General features: G+C 31.1%; 1 protein-coding gene and 1 pseudogene across 1 annotated transcript; both read left to right on the top strand.

Annotated features, from left to right (window-relative positions):
* Window positions 1-6,295: 6,295 nt before the first annotated feature.
* Window positions 6,296-9,903, top strand: LOC122314086 (probable amidase At4g34880). Its single transcript, XM_043129496.1, has 5 exons — window positions 6,296-7,075; window positions 7,173-7,387; window positions 8,398-8,640; window positions 8,956-9,154; window positions 9,324-9,903. The coding sequence occupies exons 1-5, from the start codon at window positions 6,530-6,532 to the stop codon at window positions 9,678-9,680; spliced, it is 1,560 nt and encodes a 519-aa protein (XP_042985430.1). The 5' UTR covers window positions 6,296-6,529; the 3' UTR covers window positions 9,681-9,903.
* A 55-nt stretch (window positions 9,904-9,958) lies between these two features.
* On the top strand, window positions 9,959-11,060 carry LOC122314088 (annotated as a pseudogene).
* Window positions 11,061-16,301: the final 5,241 nt, after the last annotated feature.

Genomic DNA, 16,301 nt, shown 5'->3' with positions numbered 1-16,301 from the left:
CAGTTGAATAGAAACTTGTTAATACTGTCTAACAGTCGGAAGAAAATTTTGGTAGGGGATTAAGGTAGTGACACGAGTCGGCCCTGTATTTTGTGTTAGTGTTGCAACTCGCAGCAGTTTGTGTTATTTTCACTATAATTTGGTTTACAATATCTGAAAATATATAAATATATATTATATATAATATAGGAGCTAATTAATTACATAATTTAATTGGCTTAACAGGAAAACTCTCTTTTCTTTTTCATAATTTAAAGACGTTAACATTAATTAATTACTCATCATCATGATAGGCTTCCACTGAGAACTCCAATTTGACTAAAATTAAGGAAATTAAATCATGTTCGAGAAATAAAATATTGAAAATATACTTCGCTTTTAATAAGATCAATGATTGAATTATTAAGAACCAATCTAAAGCTATATATACTTTTATAATAAAAATAAACAAATGTAACATATCTATATTATGTGCTCATGCTCGGCCCATGATATATAGGATAGTTCTATTCTAAAGCCTCTATGTTGTACAATATTATTCATATGATCTAATTTAATTCAAAAGATAAATTTAAAAATTTAAATTTTACAAATCAAATTATACCGTGTACAAGTGAATGGTATGTAGTGTAGAAGTTTTAAAATAACATTGTTTTGATATATATGAACTAATTAAGAGTGACCCTTACAACAATGCATCAATATTGTATCCCATTTAATAGGGTGGGTAGGGAAATAAAAAAAAAGGACCATTACTGCATGAATCATGATAAATAATGTTATACTTTATACTTCTATCCTATTTTCATTCTATTATGTAACATGCGACACATCTAATAATAATAAATATGTCATATTTTACATAATAGGATGAGAACAAGATGTGTATAGAATCTTTCGAATAATGATATGTAACAATTGGACAGTAGGTCATAGAGACAGTACTCCCAAAATGCAAGACGTGAACTACAGCTACCTGAACGGTCCTGTATTTTATAGTACTGGTCGGCTGACCAAAAAATTAACATGAGAATGACAAATGATATTGCATGTGAAAGATATTGGACATAAGGTGGGAGTACTTTGCTCAATGAAATAAATTCTTCCACGAATTAGGAAGGGTTTTGGACATCAAGAATATATAGAGGCAGAGTTGTACAGAGGAGGTTTGGATGGTTTTAGTAATAGAGAGAGAAATCAAATCATGCAAGCAACCAAGTGAAGGGACCACCAAATATTCATTGAACTCATCCATCGTCTGCCAAAATTAGTTAGTGCATGAACTAAATTCCACTAAGACTTGAAGATTTGTCGTTTTAGCCAATGAAGGCAACCTATTATTTCACGCAATTGAAGGTAATTTTGTCAAGCAATATTCTTGTCCCTCTAAATATGTCTCTTTTAAGTGCATTTTATTTTTTATTTTTAAGTTGAATAAAAATCCCACAAATTCATTAATGGTAATTCTTTTATACATTTAAAATAAATAAATAAAAGGATAAAATATATTTAAAAAATCTAAAACATATTTGGAGGGCACCAAATCATAGTTGGAATTATAATAGCCCTGCTTGGACACAAAAGTCCTCCAATTCATTTAATCTAATTATTACAATTTTTTTAAAATTTTCACACAAAATATAATAAACAATTCAATTTTTTTAAATATTAAAATAATAATAATATTAAAAAATAATCTTATAATAATATTTATTTAACTTTCAATTTTCATCTTAATTCATAATATTACATACAGTCATGAATATCTGTGCAAACGTCATGCACAGAGTTAGAATGAAATAAGGAAAGCATGAAACTCAGGCGAGGAGACTTCGTTTCTTTAATTTTTTCATTCTGTGCATGGTCACCATAGCCACCATGCTTCGACAGTACGACTCTCTAATGCCGCTGCTTCCTTATCACATGCCGGAGAAGGAGACGATGCATGAAAACAAATAAAAACATTAGCAATATTCATTTCTTGCATATTCAAAAACACAAATGAATGTTTAATATTTTACACGTTAATCTTTTAGCAATGAAGTACGATCGATGTCACATCGACACAATATGTATTTTTTGATGGAGGGGAAAAGATCAAAAGAGAAATAATTATTGTAAGTTTTAAAATTAGATTAGAAAAATGTATAGCTTAATATTATTATTTTTTCTTCGCAGAAAGATTCTATTTATAGTATTTAGTATTTTGAACGTTCGTTAGATTAACTAATATGATCGGTAAAATCATTACATATCTTAAAAATTTACATAAATAGGAAGAAGTGCATATCGTTTTATTTACTTCTATAAAATAAGCGTGAATGTCTTGTGAACTGTGTTTTCATCTATATTTTTTTCTTATTTTACCCTTGCTTTTATTCCTAAATTCCATGCTATTGCTTTTTTTTCTTCTTTTGCGGATTGATATTTTCGTCTTTTCACATTTCTAATCGTATATGTCATTTCTACTCATTTCATTCGAATTTTGTCCCTAATTTTATTATAAGCAAATTCAATTACATTTGTTTCTCCTTCTCCTTTGCCGTCAAGCTATTATTGTCTTTTTACTTTTATAAACTTATCTTTTGCTCTCACTGATTGAAATTAGAGATCTTAATATTTTTCTTCCACTTCTACTCCTCTAGAGATCTTAATATCTTTTGCTCTCACTGAATTTCCACATTCCCTAAGTATGCTTCTTATTCTTTCTTCTCTCAGTCTAACATGTGTGAATTTTTACACTACGATCACAAAAATCATATGCATATTGATCAGATAGATTACTTCTTCACACAAAACAACTCCAATAGAATCAAATTACCAAACCATATGGATGTACATGACATCCAAAAAAAAAAAAAACCAAACACAGTAAACAAAATGAATTCTTACACTATGATCACATAGATCATACGCATATACATGATAGGGAAAAAAAAATACAAATAGAATAAAAACCATATACGCATTTGATTAAATAGATCATTTTTTGACAAAAAATAACCCCAACAGAATCAAACAAAACCATACGTATATACGTGACGCCAAAAACACCAAAAAAAAAAAAAAAAAAAAAAGACCCCAAACATAGTGAATAAAATCTTCCAATTTTAATAACTTCAGTAAGGAAAACATGCTCTTATACATAAAACCAAACAAAATTCAAACACAATATTTAATACATGTGTAGATCTGTAAAGAAAATTTATCTCATATGATTTATGTTAATATTTCTGGAGGATCACTATGGCTTTGCTTTCAGTACGGTGTCTGAAAAAACTCCAGAGCAAGTGCCTCAATAGACACAGAAGAGAGAAAAGATTAGAACTTGGAGTTAGATTTACATTAATAGATGCAAACATTCTATAAAACTTCAAAATATATAGAAAAAGTTGAAAAAAACCTCACATTTGGGAAGATCTGTTGCTGTTGTTGTTTGGTTTGAGTCTTGTTGATTTAAAAGAAATTCTATTTGTAGTCCCTACTTAAGGACTGCATGTATAGGTCTTTTATTAAATAAGAACAAATATTATTTTACGAGAGATATTTTTATAATTTTAAAAAAATTTAAAGATAAAATTACCTAGATCTGCATTGCAGTCTCTATTTGAGGACTGTATGTAGCATTGCACCTCGTTTAATTATATAATTTAGATGAGATGTTTTATTGAAATTTAAATAAAATATTGTTATAATATAATTTTTTTAAAATTAGTTTTGTTTTGAGATTTGAAAAAGTTGAATTATTTATTATATTTTGTAAAAATTTGAAAAAATTATAATGATTATATAAGATGAGATATTTTAGTTTAATTTCTACTTATTCATTTGTTATTTTGTACTATCAAGTTTATAACGCTTTTTGAAGTGTATTTACAATTTCAAACATGCTGTAGTTATTTTTAGGGCAAAGGATGAGATTTTTTGTATTATTATTATGGAAATAACAAACATACAACATATGCATTCGATTTTAAGTGTACGAATATTAATAATAAGGGACGGTATATTTACAAATTTTCTTAAAAAAAAATAAATTATAACTTCTTAATATGTTCAAAATATAATATTTCGTTATTTTTATTTTACTCAGACAAGTGTCAGAATGTTAATGTTTCTCATTTTTAATATTTCTTATAATGTCATTGGAAAATTCAAATGATTAATAATTTTTTAACATTTCATTTTTGTGTCTTAATCACAGTAAAGAAAAAGTTTATAAAAATTTCTGAAGTAAACTAAGATAATCTGATTTTGAAATATATTATATACAGTCATTTTTGAATATTTATTACGCACTTCACCTGTGTGATTGACCGAATCAATAATTTTATATTAAAAAAGTGATGCAGTTAATCATATTAATAAAATACATAAAAAGCTATGTAAAAGTAATTGCATATGAAATTTTTGTATGTTAAATTAGTAATAGATAGATAGTCCAAGTGCAAGTCAATTTAAAACACATGCATGTTTATACAGGCAAATTCTAACTTAGTGGCGGTGTGGTTTGAATTTAGAGATGAGATGAGATAGTTTTAGATGAGTTAAATAAAATATTGTTATTATTATTTTAAAATTTAATTTTTTTTTACTTAATAATTAAGAAAGTATTTTTTTAGTGATGTTGTAATTTTCTTTTTTAAAAAAAGATATTTAAGAATATAAAAAAATAAATAAGAAAAAAAAAAAAAAAAACCTTCTCGGATCGAGCTCGTTCTACATCCACAGTAGCTGTAGAGCTGCCCGAGAATCCAAGTTATCGTTTTCCATCAAAATATTATCTTCTTCATCAATAATTATGATTAATTTAGCATAAAAATTAACTTGCAAGGGAAAAACGTGACGATTAAAAGGATGTTTAAACAATTAGATGAAATAAGATAATTTTAGATAAAAATTAAATAAAATATTATTATTATTATTTTAAAATTTAATATTTTTAATAAATATGTATAAATTTAAAAAATTTATAATAATAACATAAAATAAATTAAAAATGTTTCTCAATTCAAAAGTAATGTTTAATTTAATTTAATTTAATATCATGCAAAACAGCAAAATGCAGCCAAGGGTTATGACCGTACGTACATCAGTTTGACCTAACATGACCTTGGCTTTAATTATTATCATTTAATATTAATTGACGTATGACTCTTTATTTTCAATGGTTTTATTTAATTGTTTTGTACAAAAATTAAAGGGTTTTAATTTTTAAAGTCGTAGCCAGCCTAACAAGGTAGCTTAGAATGTTGTCAGCCACGTCTGCGACCTCTGCTTTCTTTTCTATGAAACTCATTTTCAAGAGTGAGAAGAGAAAAATAAAAATAATAAAAGGAGGGAAATCAGAAGAAAGAGTTACGTGCAGTGAATGAACGTTTAGTTGCGTTTGGACCGAATGAAAAAACAATAAAATTAATATAATTTTATATAAATTGTATCGTTTTATTTAAATAAATTATCAATGATTCAACTAATAATAAATCGTTAGAATATATGTCTCACATATTTATTTATAAATATTTTTTAACAAACCATTCATAAAACTGTTTGGTTATCTATTATTGTTAAAAAGGAGAAATAATTGTTTAAAGTTAAAATAAATAAATAAAAATTCATTGACTTTCACATACATAGAAATCTAGGTATATTTAACCAAGACACTTTCAACTATATACTTCTCTTACTATTAATTTATTTTGCATGAAATTGATATTTTATTTTTATGTTTGACTTAATAATTAAGTATAAATCTATTACTTTTGTTACCTTTTTATTGGATTTATTTTAACTTCCTATTTTAAGTTTTATTAAAAAAAATTTCCTTACTTTCTCATTATCATTTACTTAGACGTAGAAATAAATAAATTTGGATAACTTCGTCAAAACATTCAATCTTGTAAATAAAGCAACAACATAAACATTCAAATTCTTTTATTTTTAACGTTTCAATGTTGTAATTATATTCCGATGACATTAAAAATGAAGGGAAGGGACCAGAAGGGTAGCGCTACAGCTGCCGCTTGTAGCTACCATTATCATCGCTAGTCTTTCTTTTTTTTAAATATATATATATTTTTTAAAATTTATAATATTATTAAAAAAATATTTACTTAATCATTAAATTATAAAAGAAAAAAAAAAACCAGCGGTAGCGGCGGCGCCCAAGCATTTCCCGAAAAAATACTGATGTCAGATGTAGACAGCTATGATCAGTACTTTACTTGCTTGACTTTGCCGTGTGGTATACTCCACTACTCCCAATATTCTTTCCAAACCTGCCCTAAAGCAGTGATCCACAGTCAAAAACTCAGAGCCTGGTCTTAGCACGAGCTTGAGCCCCTCGCATGCTGCCTGCGGCCCTACATTCCGTCTTCTTCAGAAATCAGATACGTACGTTTCTCATCTGATCCTTTCCATATCCAAGCTGGAGGATAAGGAAACTGAAGCTCAGAATATATTATATTTCCTAATTTATTAAGATAAATATTGTCTAGAGCATTGGGAGAAAAATAGCTACTTAGAAGAAATGCATGCCCGCCGTCGTCCACTACTTTCTCTCCTCTCCTCACCCTTGATCCTTCTGTTCGTTTTCTCCGGCCTCGTCAACGCAATCCACGGCTCGCAATTTACCATCATCGAAGCCACCATCGATGACATCCAGCGCGCCTTCTCCCGGAAAGAACTCACGTCCAGACGACTGGTTGACCTTTACCTCGACCAGATCGCGAGACTGAATCCCTTGCTTCGCAGCGTGCTCGAAGTTAATCCAGACGTGCGGGATCTAGCTGACGAGGCCGATCGCCAGAGGGAGGAGGCAGTCGCCGGATCCTTGGGAGAGCTGCACGGCATTCCCGTGCTGCTCAAGGACAGCATAGCCACCAAGGACAAGCTCAACAACACGGCTGGCTCGTACGCGCTGCTGGGATCCAAGGTACCTGGGGACGCCGGCGTGGTCGACCGCCTGAGAAGGGCCGGGGCCTTGATTTTAGGGAAAGCTAGTCTTGCGGAGTGGTATGGTGTTCGGTCTTCGAAGATCCCCAGTGGCTGGTGTGCTAGAGGGGGACGAGGCGTGGTCAGTATATTACGTTTTTTCTTTCTCGTTCATTTTTCTTTTCTTTTTCCGTCAAAACTAACAGTGCTTAATAATAGTTATGGAAAAATAAATGCAGAATCCATACGTGGAATGGGGAGACCCATGCGGGTCAAGCACTGGATCCGCAATTTCGGTGGCAGCAAACATGGTATCAATATCAGTGGGGACTGAAACAGACGGCTCCATCATCTGCCCGGCGGATCACAATTCGGCTGTAGGGATCAAACCCACCGTTGGTCTTACAAGCCGGGCCGGCGTCATCCCAATCTCGCCTCGTCAGGACTCAATCGGGTAACTGTTGCTTTCCGACGACCGGCAGATATTGGCTAAAATTTGATTAATAAATTCATTTTTACAAATTTAATTTGTTACTTTTCAACAAAGAAATTCAACAAATCTATCCTTATCGTATTATAATATTAATTTTAATATTTTCATTTATTTTAAATTTTGACTTTGCAAATCTCGTCAATACTTAACATAAGTTCGTAATTATGTATAAATTATAAAGATCTGGACGATAACTTACCAATAAAATAAGTTTGAATACTTGGCATAAAATAAAACTTTCAAAAAAAAAAAAGGAAAAAAGAAAATAGAATCAATTTTTTGAAAGGACTTATTTGGTTTGGATACTGAGGAAAGAGTTAAAAGGTAAATAAAATATTATTTTAAAATAATTTTAAAATATTATTATTATTTTAAAATTTAAAAAATTAAATTTTTTATTATATTTTATATCCAAACCGCCCTAGATCAATAGCCTCTTGACAAAGTATTTTGGGTAGAATAAAATCTGGAAAAAAAACAAATCTGGCTGGAAGGGAAATATAAAAATTTAACTTGTAATTAATACATATATATATATATATATAGAATTTTAGATGAATTTAATTAGACATTTGTGATTATTAGCATTGAATGACAATTGAAAAAAATCTAATTTTTTAATCTAGAACTTAATTAGAATAAGATTATTAATTAATATATAATAGTTAGAATAGTAAAATATGAAAAAATAAAATTAAATAAATTAATAATAAAAAAATTAAATATTTATTAAATTATTAATTAGTCATTAATATATAATAAATAAATTGATAATCTAATGTGGAGATTTGATGTAAATAGTCAAAAGTCAAATTTTTTTATATTATTTTATTATTATATAATCCATAAAAATATTATTATTTGATATAAAAATATCATTTACATATTTATAATCCATAAAAAATGCTCTTAATAGTGAATTATCTGGGCCGATGTTTAACTCATGAATTTTGATTGGGACGAAACGACAGGCCCATCTGCAGGACGGTAACGGATGCAGTTTATTTGCTGGAGGCAATTGTGGGATTCGATCCAAAAGACTATGAAGCAACAAAGGCAGCTGCTAAGTTCATACCTGCAGGTGGCTACAGTCAATTTCTTAAGAAAGATGGACTCCAAGGAAAGAGATTGGGCGTTGTCAGGTATCCGTTTTTGGACTCTTACAATGGATCCACTGCCATTACCGCATTTGAGCATCATCTCAACGTGCTAAGGTGAGTAACCCACCCTCACAATTTCACTCATTTGGCATGTTGGTATTCAGTTTTAAAGAGAGAGAGATACATCATGTGTGTCATACAATGCTTATTATTATCCGTATAGGAGTTTCAACAATGTTGACGCCACATGAACATTTAATGGTGTCCATCTCCTTTTGCATTGAATCACCCAATTCTGTGAAACAATTTCTGTGAAACAATTGAGAGAGACTGGTGAAAATAGAATAAATGGATTTAGAATTAATGAAGTTAACCTTTTATCTTATACTTGTTCTGACTCTTTTTCTTTTCGTGTGCTATGAAATTAAGGCAAGGAGGTGCAACTATTGTGAACAATCTAGAAATTGCAAATATTGATATCATTCTGAATTCCTCTATAAGTGGGGAATTAGCTCTCCTTCTTGCCGAGTTCAAGGTCTCCATAAACAGCTACCTGGAAGAACTCCTCAACTCCACCGTGAGGTCATTGTCAGATATCATTGCCTTCAACTCGAATCACCCTATCCTGGTAATTGTATATAGTTTTTAGACGACGTGAATCTATCAAACTTGTAAACAAAAATTTAGATCAAGGTAAGGAAATTATTGCCCATCTTTTCTAGACTTTATTAATAATTATAACGTTGACCCAAAAACCAGTGCATTTTATTATACTGAACTAACTTTGGCTGATGCAGGAAAGGATGAAAGAATTTGGACAGGACTTCTTCATTATATCAGAGATGACTAATGGGATTGGAGAGGAAGAGATAAAGGCATCTGAGACATTGGAAAAACTGTCGAAATATGGGTTTGAGAAAATGATGAAGAAAAATGACTTGGATGCAATTGTGACGCTTGGCTCAAAAGCTGCCACTGTGCTAGCAATTGGAGGATACCCAGGAATTACTGTTCCTGGAGGGTATGAGAGCGATGGAATGCCATTTGGGATCTGTTTCGGCGGGCTAAAAGGTACAGAACCGAAGCTAATTGAGATTGCTTATGGATTTGAACAAGCCACCAGGGTACGGAGGCCACCCGATCTGTCCCGGTAAATGGATTTCATTGCTGATCACGATGATCAATAACGTCTATAAGAGCATCCTCAATGGATTATCTAAATATAAAAATAAAGTCTTATTTAGCTACTAGAGATGAAAAACTACCTGCAATAGATTATGCAAACTCAAATTAATTGAGTTTGAGCTACAGTATATGTAAAAGTAAAACCAAATTTGTTTGTTTCTATTTAAAGAGTAAATATTTATTTTATTATTATATTACTCATGAATACTAATTTAATTAGAATATGATTAATAATAAATAGAATAGCAAAATATGATAAAATAAAATAAACTAATAATTAAAAAATTTAAATATGTTTTAATTATTAATTACTCATTACTATATAATGAATAAATGGATAATCCAATGTTGTATATTTGATGTGAATGGCTAAAGTGAAATTTATCTTATATTATTTTATTATTATATAATAAAAAAATAACTATTCTAATGTAGAGATTTATGTGAATAGAATAGGCAAAAGCTAAATTCATAATTCAAAAACGACCCAAGAATCTCTCCCCCATACCAAATATGTAAGACTTTCCAAACCGTTACCCCCATCTTCCAAAGTACCTCCTACCTCTTTGTTTCACAAAACTTTTCTAAACAGAAAGGAACAGAGATGGCGCCAAAACTTGTCACTGTTCTACTGCTCTTCTTCTTAGTTGCAGCCATCCCATGCGCTCAAAGCTCGGAAGCGGATAACTGGGCCACAAGCAAGAAGTTCCCTAAGAAGACAGTGACCAAACTACAGTTTTACTTCCATGACACAATCAGCGGGTAGAACCCCAGCGCTATTAGGGTGGCTCAAGCCGCTGGCACCCAGAAATCTCCGACTCAATTCGGCCTTGTGATGATGGCAGACGATCCCTTAACGAAGACAGTCGATCCGAATTCAGAGCTTGTGGGCAGGGCTCAAGGTCTGTACGGGTCAGCAGGACAACAAGAACTTGGTCTCATCATGGCCATGAACTATGGATTCACCCATGGCATCTACAATGGTAGCAGTGTTAGCCTACTTGGCAAGAACCCGTCGACGCATCCGGTGCGTGAGATGGCGATCGTAGGCGGAACAGGACTTTTCCGATTTGCACGTGGGTATGCCATTGCCCAGACACATTGGTTTGACACCAACACGGGTGATGCAATTGTTGGATACAATGTCACGGTGGTTAATTAGAGTGTTCTATTTTTTTTTTTTCAATTCCCTTAATCTATAAAAATATATCATTGCGTACATATATAGCTTATATATATATATATATGAGATGCATCAATACTATACTCATGCCCTATTAATTGAATATTACTGCTTGGTAATCGATTTAGAGTGGATTCATCTATTGACGTGTGGGAATCTTATCTAATTTTAAAGTGTCTTTAGAGTATTAATGCTCATCATGGGCCAGATTTTCGTTAATTCTATAGTAGAAAATGCTACTTATCACGTATGAACCAAATGTTATGACTCTAGTAAATAAGATCATCTATTGATGCACGTAGGCATCGTACGCCACCCCTTTCGGGAGTCTTTCTCACTACACACATCGAATTAATAGATTTGCCACCATCAAATCCTTCATATCTGACTGTTGTAATTGCAAGGTGCCAAGGAGACAAGTGTGTGGGTCCCACGCACCGTCATAGATTTTGAAGTCTACTAAAGTTAGTCCAAACTGTAATCTATCCATTTTTGTCTCTATCTTAATACTTTTCTTATTATTTTACTTATTGCTTTTCCCAGATTTTGCTAGGTTACTCTTATATCTAAAGAGTTTGGTAAAATGTTTGGACAGTTGGCACTCGTCAATCACCACCTCCTCTTTGGTCTCGCGGTCTCTCTCTGCCACAATTTATGAGCTCTACTTTTTTTTTTTTAACTTTTGCTATCAGTGTGAAAATCATATGCACTCCTTTGAGAGAGTGTTGAGTTTTGTGATGACATATAACACGATGAAGTTCGGATCTTTTATCTAGATTTTTATTATAACAGTTATCCTATTTGGCCACGAGATCATGAAGATAAGACAGTGAACTTCCCTAACATCTACTTCAAGACAAAATGCAGTCACTTATATAATCACCATGGCCTACAGGCTATGGTCATGGAACTACAATCCCACTCTCGAGTCGTATAAAAATTGCCACTTATGTGGCTCCCTCTTAGCAAGGAAAGGTAGGAAACATTAATTTATTTCTAGTGTCCATTTCTTTTTATTTTTTATATAGTGTTGTACTAGTAGTTAAGAAAGGGCCTTTGTTGGGATTCCCCTACCTCCTACTCATGTATTTATGTATTCTTTAATTATAATATATCGAGCTTGATTAGGAAAAAAACATTACAAGAAAAATGACTTTTTGCATCACTTAATTTAGATGCGAAAAATACAAAATTGTTGTGATTGTTTTTAACAACAATTTTATATTTTTGGCATCCAATTTAAGTGACGCAAAAAGTCATTTTTCTTATAGTAAAAGACCAAATATAATGATTACATAGGTCAAAATGCATAATGATAAGTGGTTTAAAAAATAAAAAATAACCAATCTGTTGAACCTAAAATTTCAAGTTTTGTGTAATTATATATTTACACATGGATTTTGATGATAACAAATGAATTCAAAGAATAAAGAAGTCTCAAGCTCAAGTTGTCTATACAATGGAGTCAAGCACATCAAGGAAACAAGCATGAGCAAGAAGGGAACAAGTTCACATTAAAATTATAGAGTAATGTTGTAAATCTCTTCAAAATTCGAAATTAGGATTAATGCTCAAAATTAATTTTTTATCATAAAGCATTAAAATACATTTTCCACATGTGCATGAATATTTTTGAAAATTAAATTTGAAAATTTTGAAAGATGATTGATTGTCATCTTTTGCATGTGCATGCCTTGATTAAAGGGTTGAATTTTGAAAATATTAAAGATGATTGATTGTCATCTTTCACATGTGCATGTTTTATTTGAATATTTTCAAAAGTGATTGATACTTTTTTAGACTTATACAAAAAGTAAAAGATTAGGTTTGAATTTTTTGAAAATGAAAGTGTGCTCATTTTGTCATATGCCAAAAGTAAAAGATTAGGTTTGATTTTTTTGAAAAAGTGAATGATGTTGTCTTTGACAATTGAAAAAGAAGAACCTTTTATTTGAATTCTTTGAAAAAGTGAATGATGTTGTCTTTGACAATTGAAAAAGAAGAACCTTTTATTTGAATTCTTTGAAAAAGTGAATGATGTTGCCTTTGACATGTGAATCTTTTTAAATTTGAATATGAAGTCTCATATGCCTATAAATAGATCATTTGAGAGCTTCACATTCACAACATCAAGAGCATACAACATTCATTCAAAGCTTTCATTCTCTCTTCTCTAAGCATTGAGCCTTAATCCTTGTTCATTTTGAGAAATATAGTTTGCGCTGTATTGTTCTTATTTCACTCATTGAGGAGTGTTTTCTGATAACCTACCCACTGTCAGCTCTTGTATCAGAAAAAGGGTGTGTATAACCCTTGTGTGTGTAGAAAGTATTCTACACGGGGAATAGTTGAATCACCACGTGTAAGGTGATTGCAAGTGTAGAGGGTGTTCTACACGGATCCTTTGTAGCGGTATTGTTCAAAGGTGTAATAGGTTTCTATCTCCACCTGAAGGAGGTTGAATAGTGAATTTAGGAATCCTCAAGGGGTAGCTTGAGGCGAGGACGTAGGCAGTAGGGCCGAACCTCGTTAACATACTGAGTTTGCTTCTCTCTTACCCTTACTCTTTATATTTATTGTTATTTCATATTTTGTTTATATTTTATATTATATATTTGATTTATAATTGTTATTTTTTTTAATACAACTCAATTCACCCCCCCTCTTGTGTTAGTCATCTGGGCAACAATTGGTATCAGAGCTAAGAGCTCTATTATAAGATTAATTATCTTTTGAGTTAAGATCTTATGGCTAACATTGCAGCTTTATTTGGTGAAGGTCAATCTAGCAGTCGGCCTCCACTCTTTTGTGAAGATAATTACTCATTCTGGAAAGTTAGAATGAGAATATTTCTTCAAGCTCAAGGTAGAGAAATCTGGAAATGTATTGTAAATGGACCTTATATTCCAACAAAAGTGGTTGATGGAGTAAAGGTCAAAAAGGAAGAAGAAGAGTTTGATCATGAAGACGATAGACTTTATACTTTAAATTTAACTGCTATGAATTTATTATATACTGCTCTTAATGGAAATGAGTTTAATAGAATAATGAATTGCGCTACGGCAAAGGAAATTTGGGATAACTTGGAAGTAACTTATGAAGGAACTTCGCAAGTAAAGGAATCAAAAATTTATATTCTTACTCATGAATATGAAATGTTTAAGATGAATGATGATGAATCTATTTCTAGTATGCACACTCGTTTTACTAATATCATAAACAGCTTGACAGCTCTTGGCAAAGTTTATTCCAAGGTGGAGATAGTAAGAAAAATTCTCAACTCTTTACCAAAACGTTAGGAATCAAAAGTTACAGCGATTCTTGAAGCTAGAGACCTCAAGAAGCTCGAAGTCAATGAACTCATCGGGTCACTTATCACCCATGAGTACACATTGAAAAGAGGAGAAGAAGAAGGAAAGCCAAAGAAGAGCTTAGCACTTAAAGTTGTTCCTCATGACAGTGAAAGCGATGAAAATGAAGAAAATGACGATAAAGATGAAGAAGTTGCGATGATAACAAGAAGAATTCAGAAGTTCTTGAAGAAAAATAGAACTCCTCCGAGAAAATCTTTCAAAAAGTTTTCCAAGAAAGATTCAGGTAAAAACGACACTTTAATTTGTTATAAATGCAATAAACCTGGTCATATCAAGCCAGATTGTCCTCTGTTAAAGAAAGATCGAAACAAGGGTAAGAAAGCAATGAAAGCTACATGGGATGATGATTCAAGTAGCTCAGATAGTGAAGCAAGCAATGAAGAATCAGCAAATCTTTGTCTTATGGCTAAAGATGACATTGAGGTAACAAATATTGATAATATTGAAAATCCTTCATATGAAGAATTGCAAAATGTTTTAGAAGAGATTTATGAGGAATTTGAAAAATTGGGTATCAAGTATACTGCTTTGAAAAAGAAAAATTCTTCTTTAACAAACGAAATTGAAATTTTAAGAAAAGAAAGTATCATTTTGAAAGATGAAAATCTTGAATTGAATAAGAAGAAAACCGATTTAGAAAATATTGTTGAAAACTTTACGAATGGAAAAAGAAATTTTGAAAAACTTCTTGGTAGTCAAAGATGTGTTTTTGACAAGGCAGGTTTGTGATATATGCCAAAACAAAAATACAAACCTTATAAAAATTTCTTTGATAATCATTCTACCTCAAAGACTAATATTCAAAATTCTTTTCATAAAAATAATTTTGTCAAAAAATGATATTATTATAATCATTCAAGTTTTTCATATATGTCACATGCTATTTGTAATTTTTGTAACAGAAATGGTCATAATTATCATACTTGTCCTATTAGAAGAAATCATACAATGACTATTAGGGCCATATGGGTACCTAAAAATCTTGTTTCTTCTAATACTAATAAATAAAGGACCCAAAGAACTTGGGTATCAAGAAAAATCATTTTAATTGTTTTTATAAGTATGCATGAAGTCATCCACAAGCAAAAATAAGTGGTTTTTAGATAGTGGATGTTCAAGACACATGACGGGAGACAAAACTAAGTTCTTTGATCTTAGATCTAAAGAAGAAGGACACGTGACATTTGGAGACAACTCGAAAGGGAAGATCGTGGGAATAAGTAAAATTGGTAATGAATCTTCTCTCATAATTGAAGATGTTCTACTTGTTGAAGGTTTAAAATATAATCTTTTAAATATAAGTCAATTATGTGATAAAGGATTTACATTACTTTTAAAATGGATAAATACATTATTTTGAATGATCATGATTGTAATATTTGTTTTATTGCTTTTAGAAACAATAATGTTTATACAATTGATTTTGAAGAAATTACCTCACAAGATGCTATTTGCCTGTCAGCTCAAAATGAAACTAGTTGGTTATGGTATAGAAGATTAGGTCATGCCAACATGGAACTTATTTCCAAACTTTCAAAAAATGATCTTGTGAGAGGTTTACCAAAAACATATTTTCTTAAAGACAAAATTTGTGATGCATGTCAATTTGGTAAACAAACAAAAACTTCTTTTAAAACTAAGAAACATATTTCCACTACTAGACCATTGCAACTGATACACATGGATCTTTTTGGACCAAATAGAGTTACAAGTCTAGGAGGAAAATATTATGCATTTGTTATTGTTGATGATTTCTCTAGATATACTTGGGTCATCTTTCTTGCTCATAAAGATGAGGCACATAATGCATTTACCAAGTTATGCAAGAGAATTCAAAATGAAAAGGGCTATACTATTTCAAGTATTCGAAGTGATAGGGGAAAAGAGTTTGTTAATAAAAATATTGAAACATTTTGTGATGAAAACAGTTTTGTACATAATTTTTCTGCTCCTCGAACTCCTCAACAAAATGGAGTAGTAGAGAGGAAAAATAGATCTCTTCAAGAAATGGCAAGAACAATGCTCAATGAGAA

The sequence above is a fragment of the Carya illinoinensis genome, chromosome 6 (assembly GCF_018687715.1).
Source record: "Carya illinoinensis cultivar Pawnee chromosome 6, C.illinoinensisPawnee_v1, whole genome shotgun sequence".
Classification (NCBI taxonomy): Eukaryota; Viridiplantae; Streptophyta; class Magnoliopsida; order Fagales; family Juglandaceae; genus Carya; species Carya illinoinensis.
Note: the sequence above shows the minus strand (reverse complement) of the source record. Positions and strands in the feature narration are given on the sequence as shown.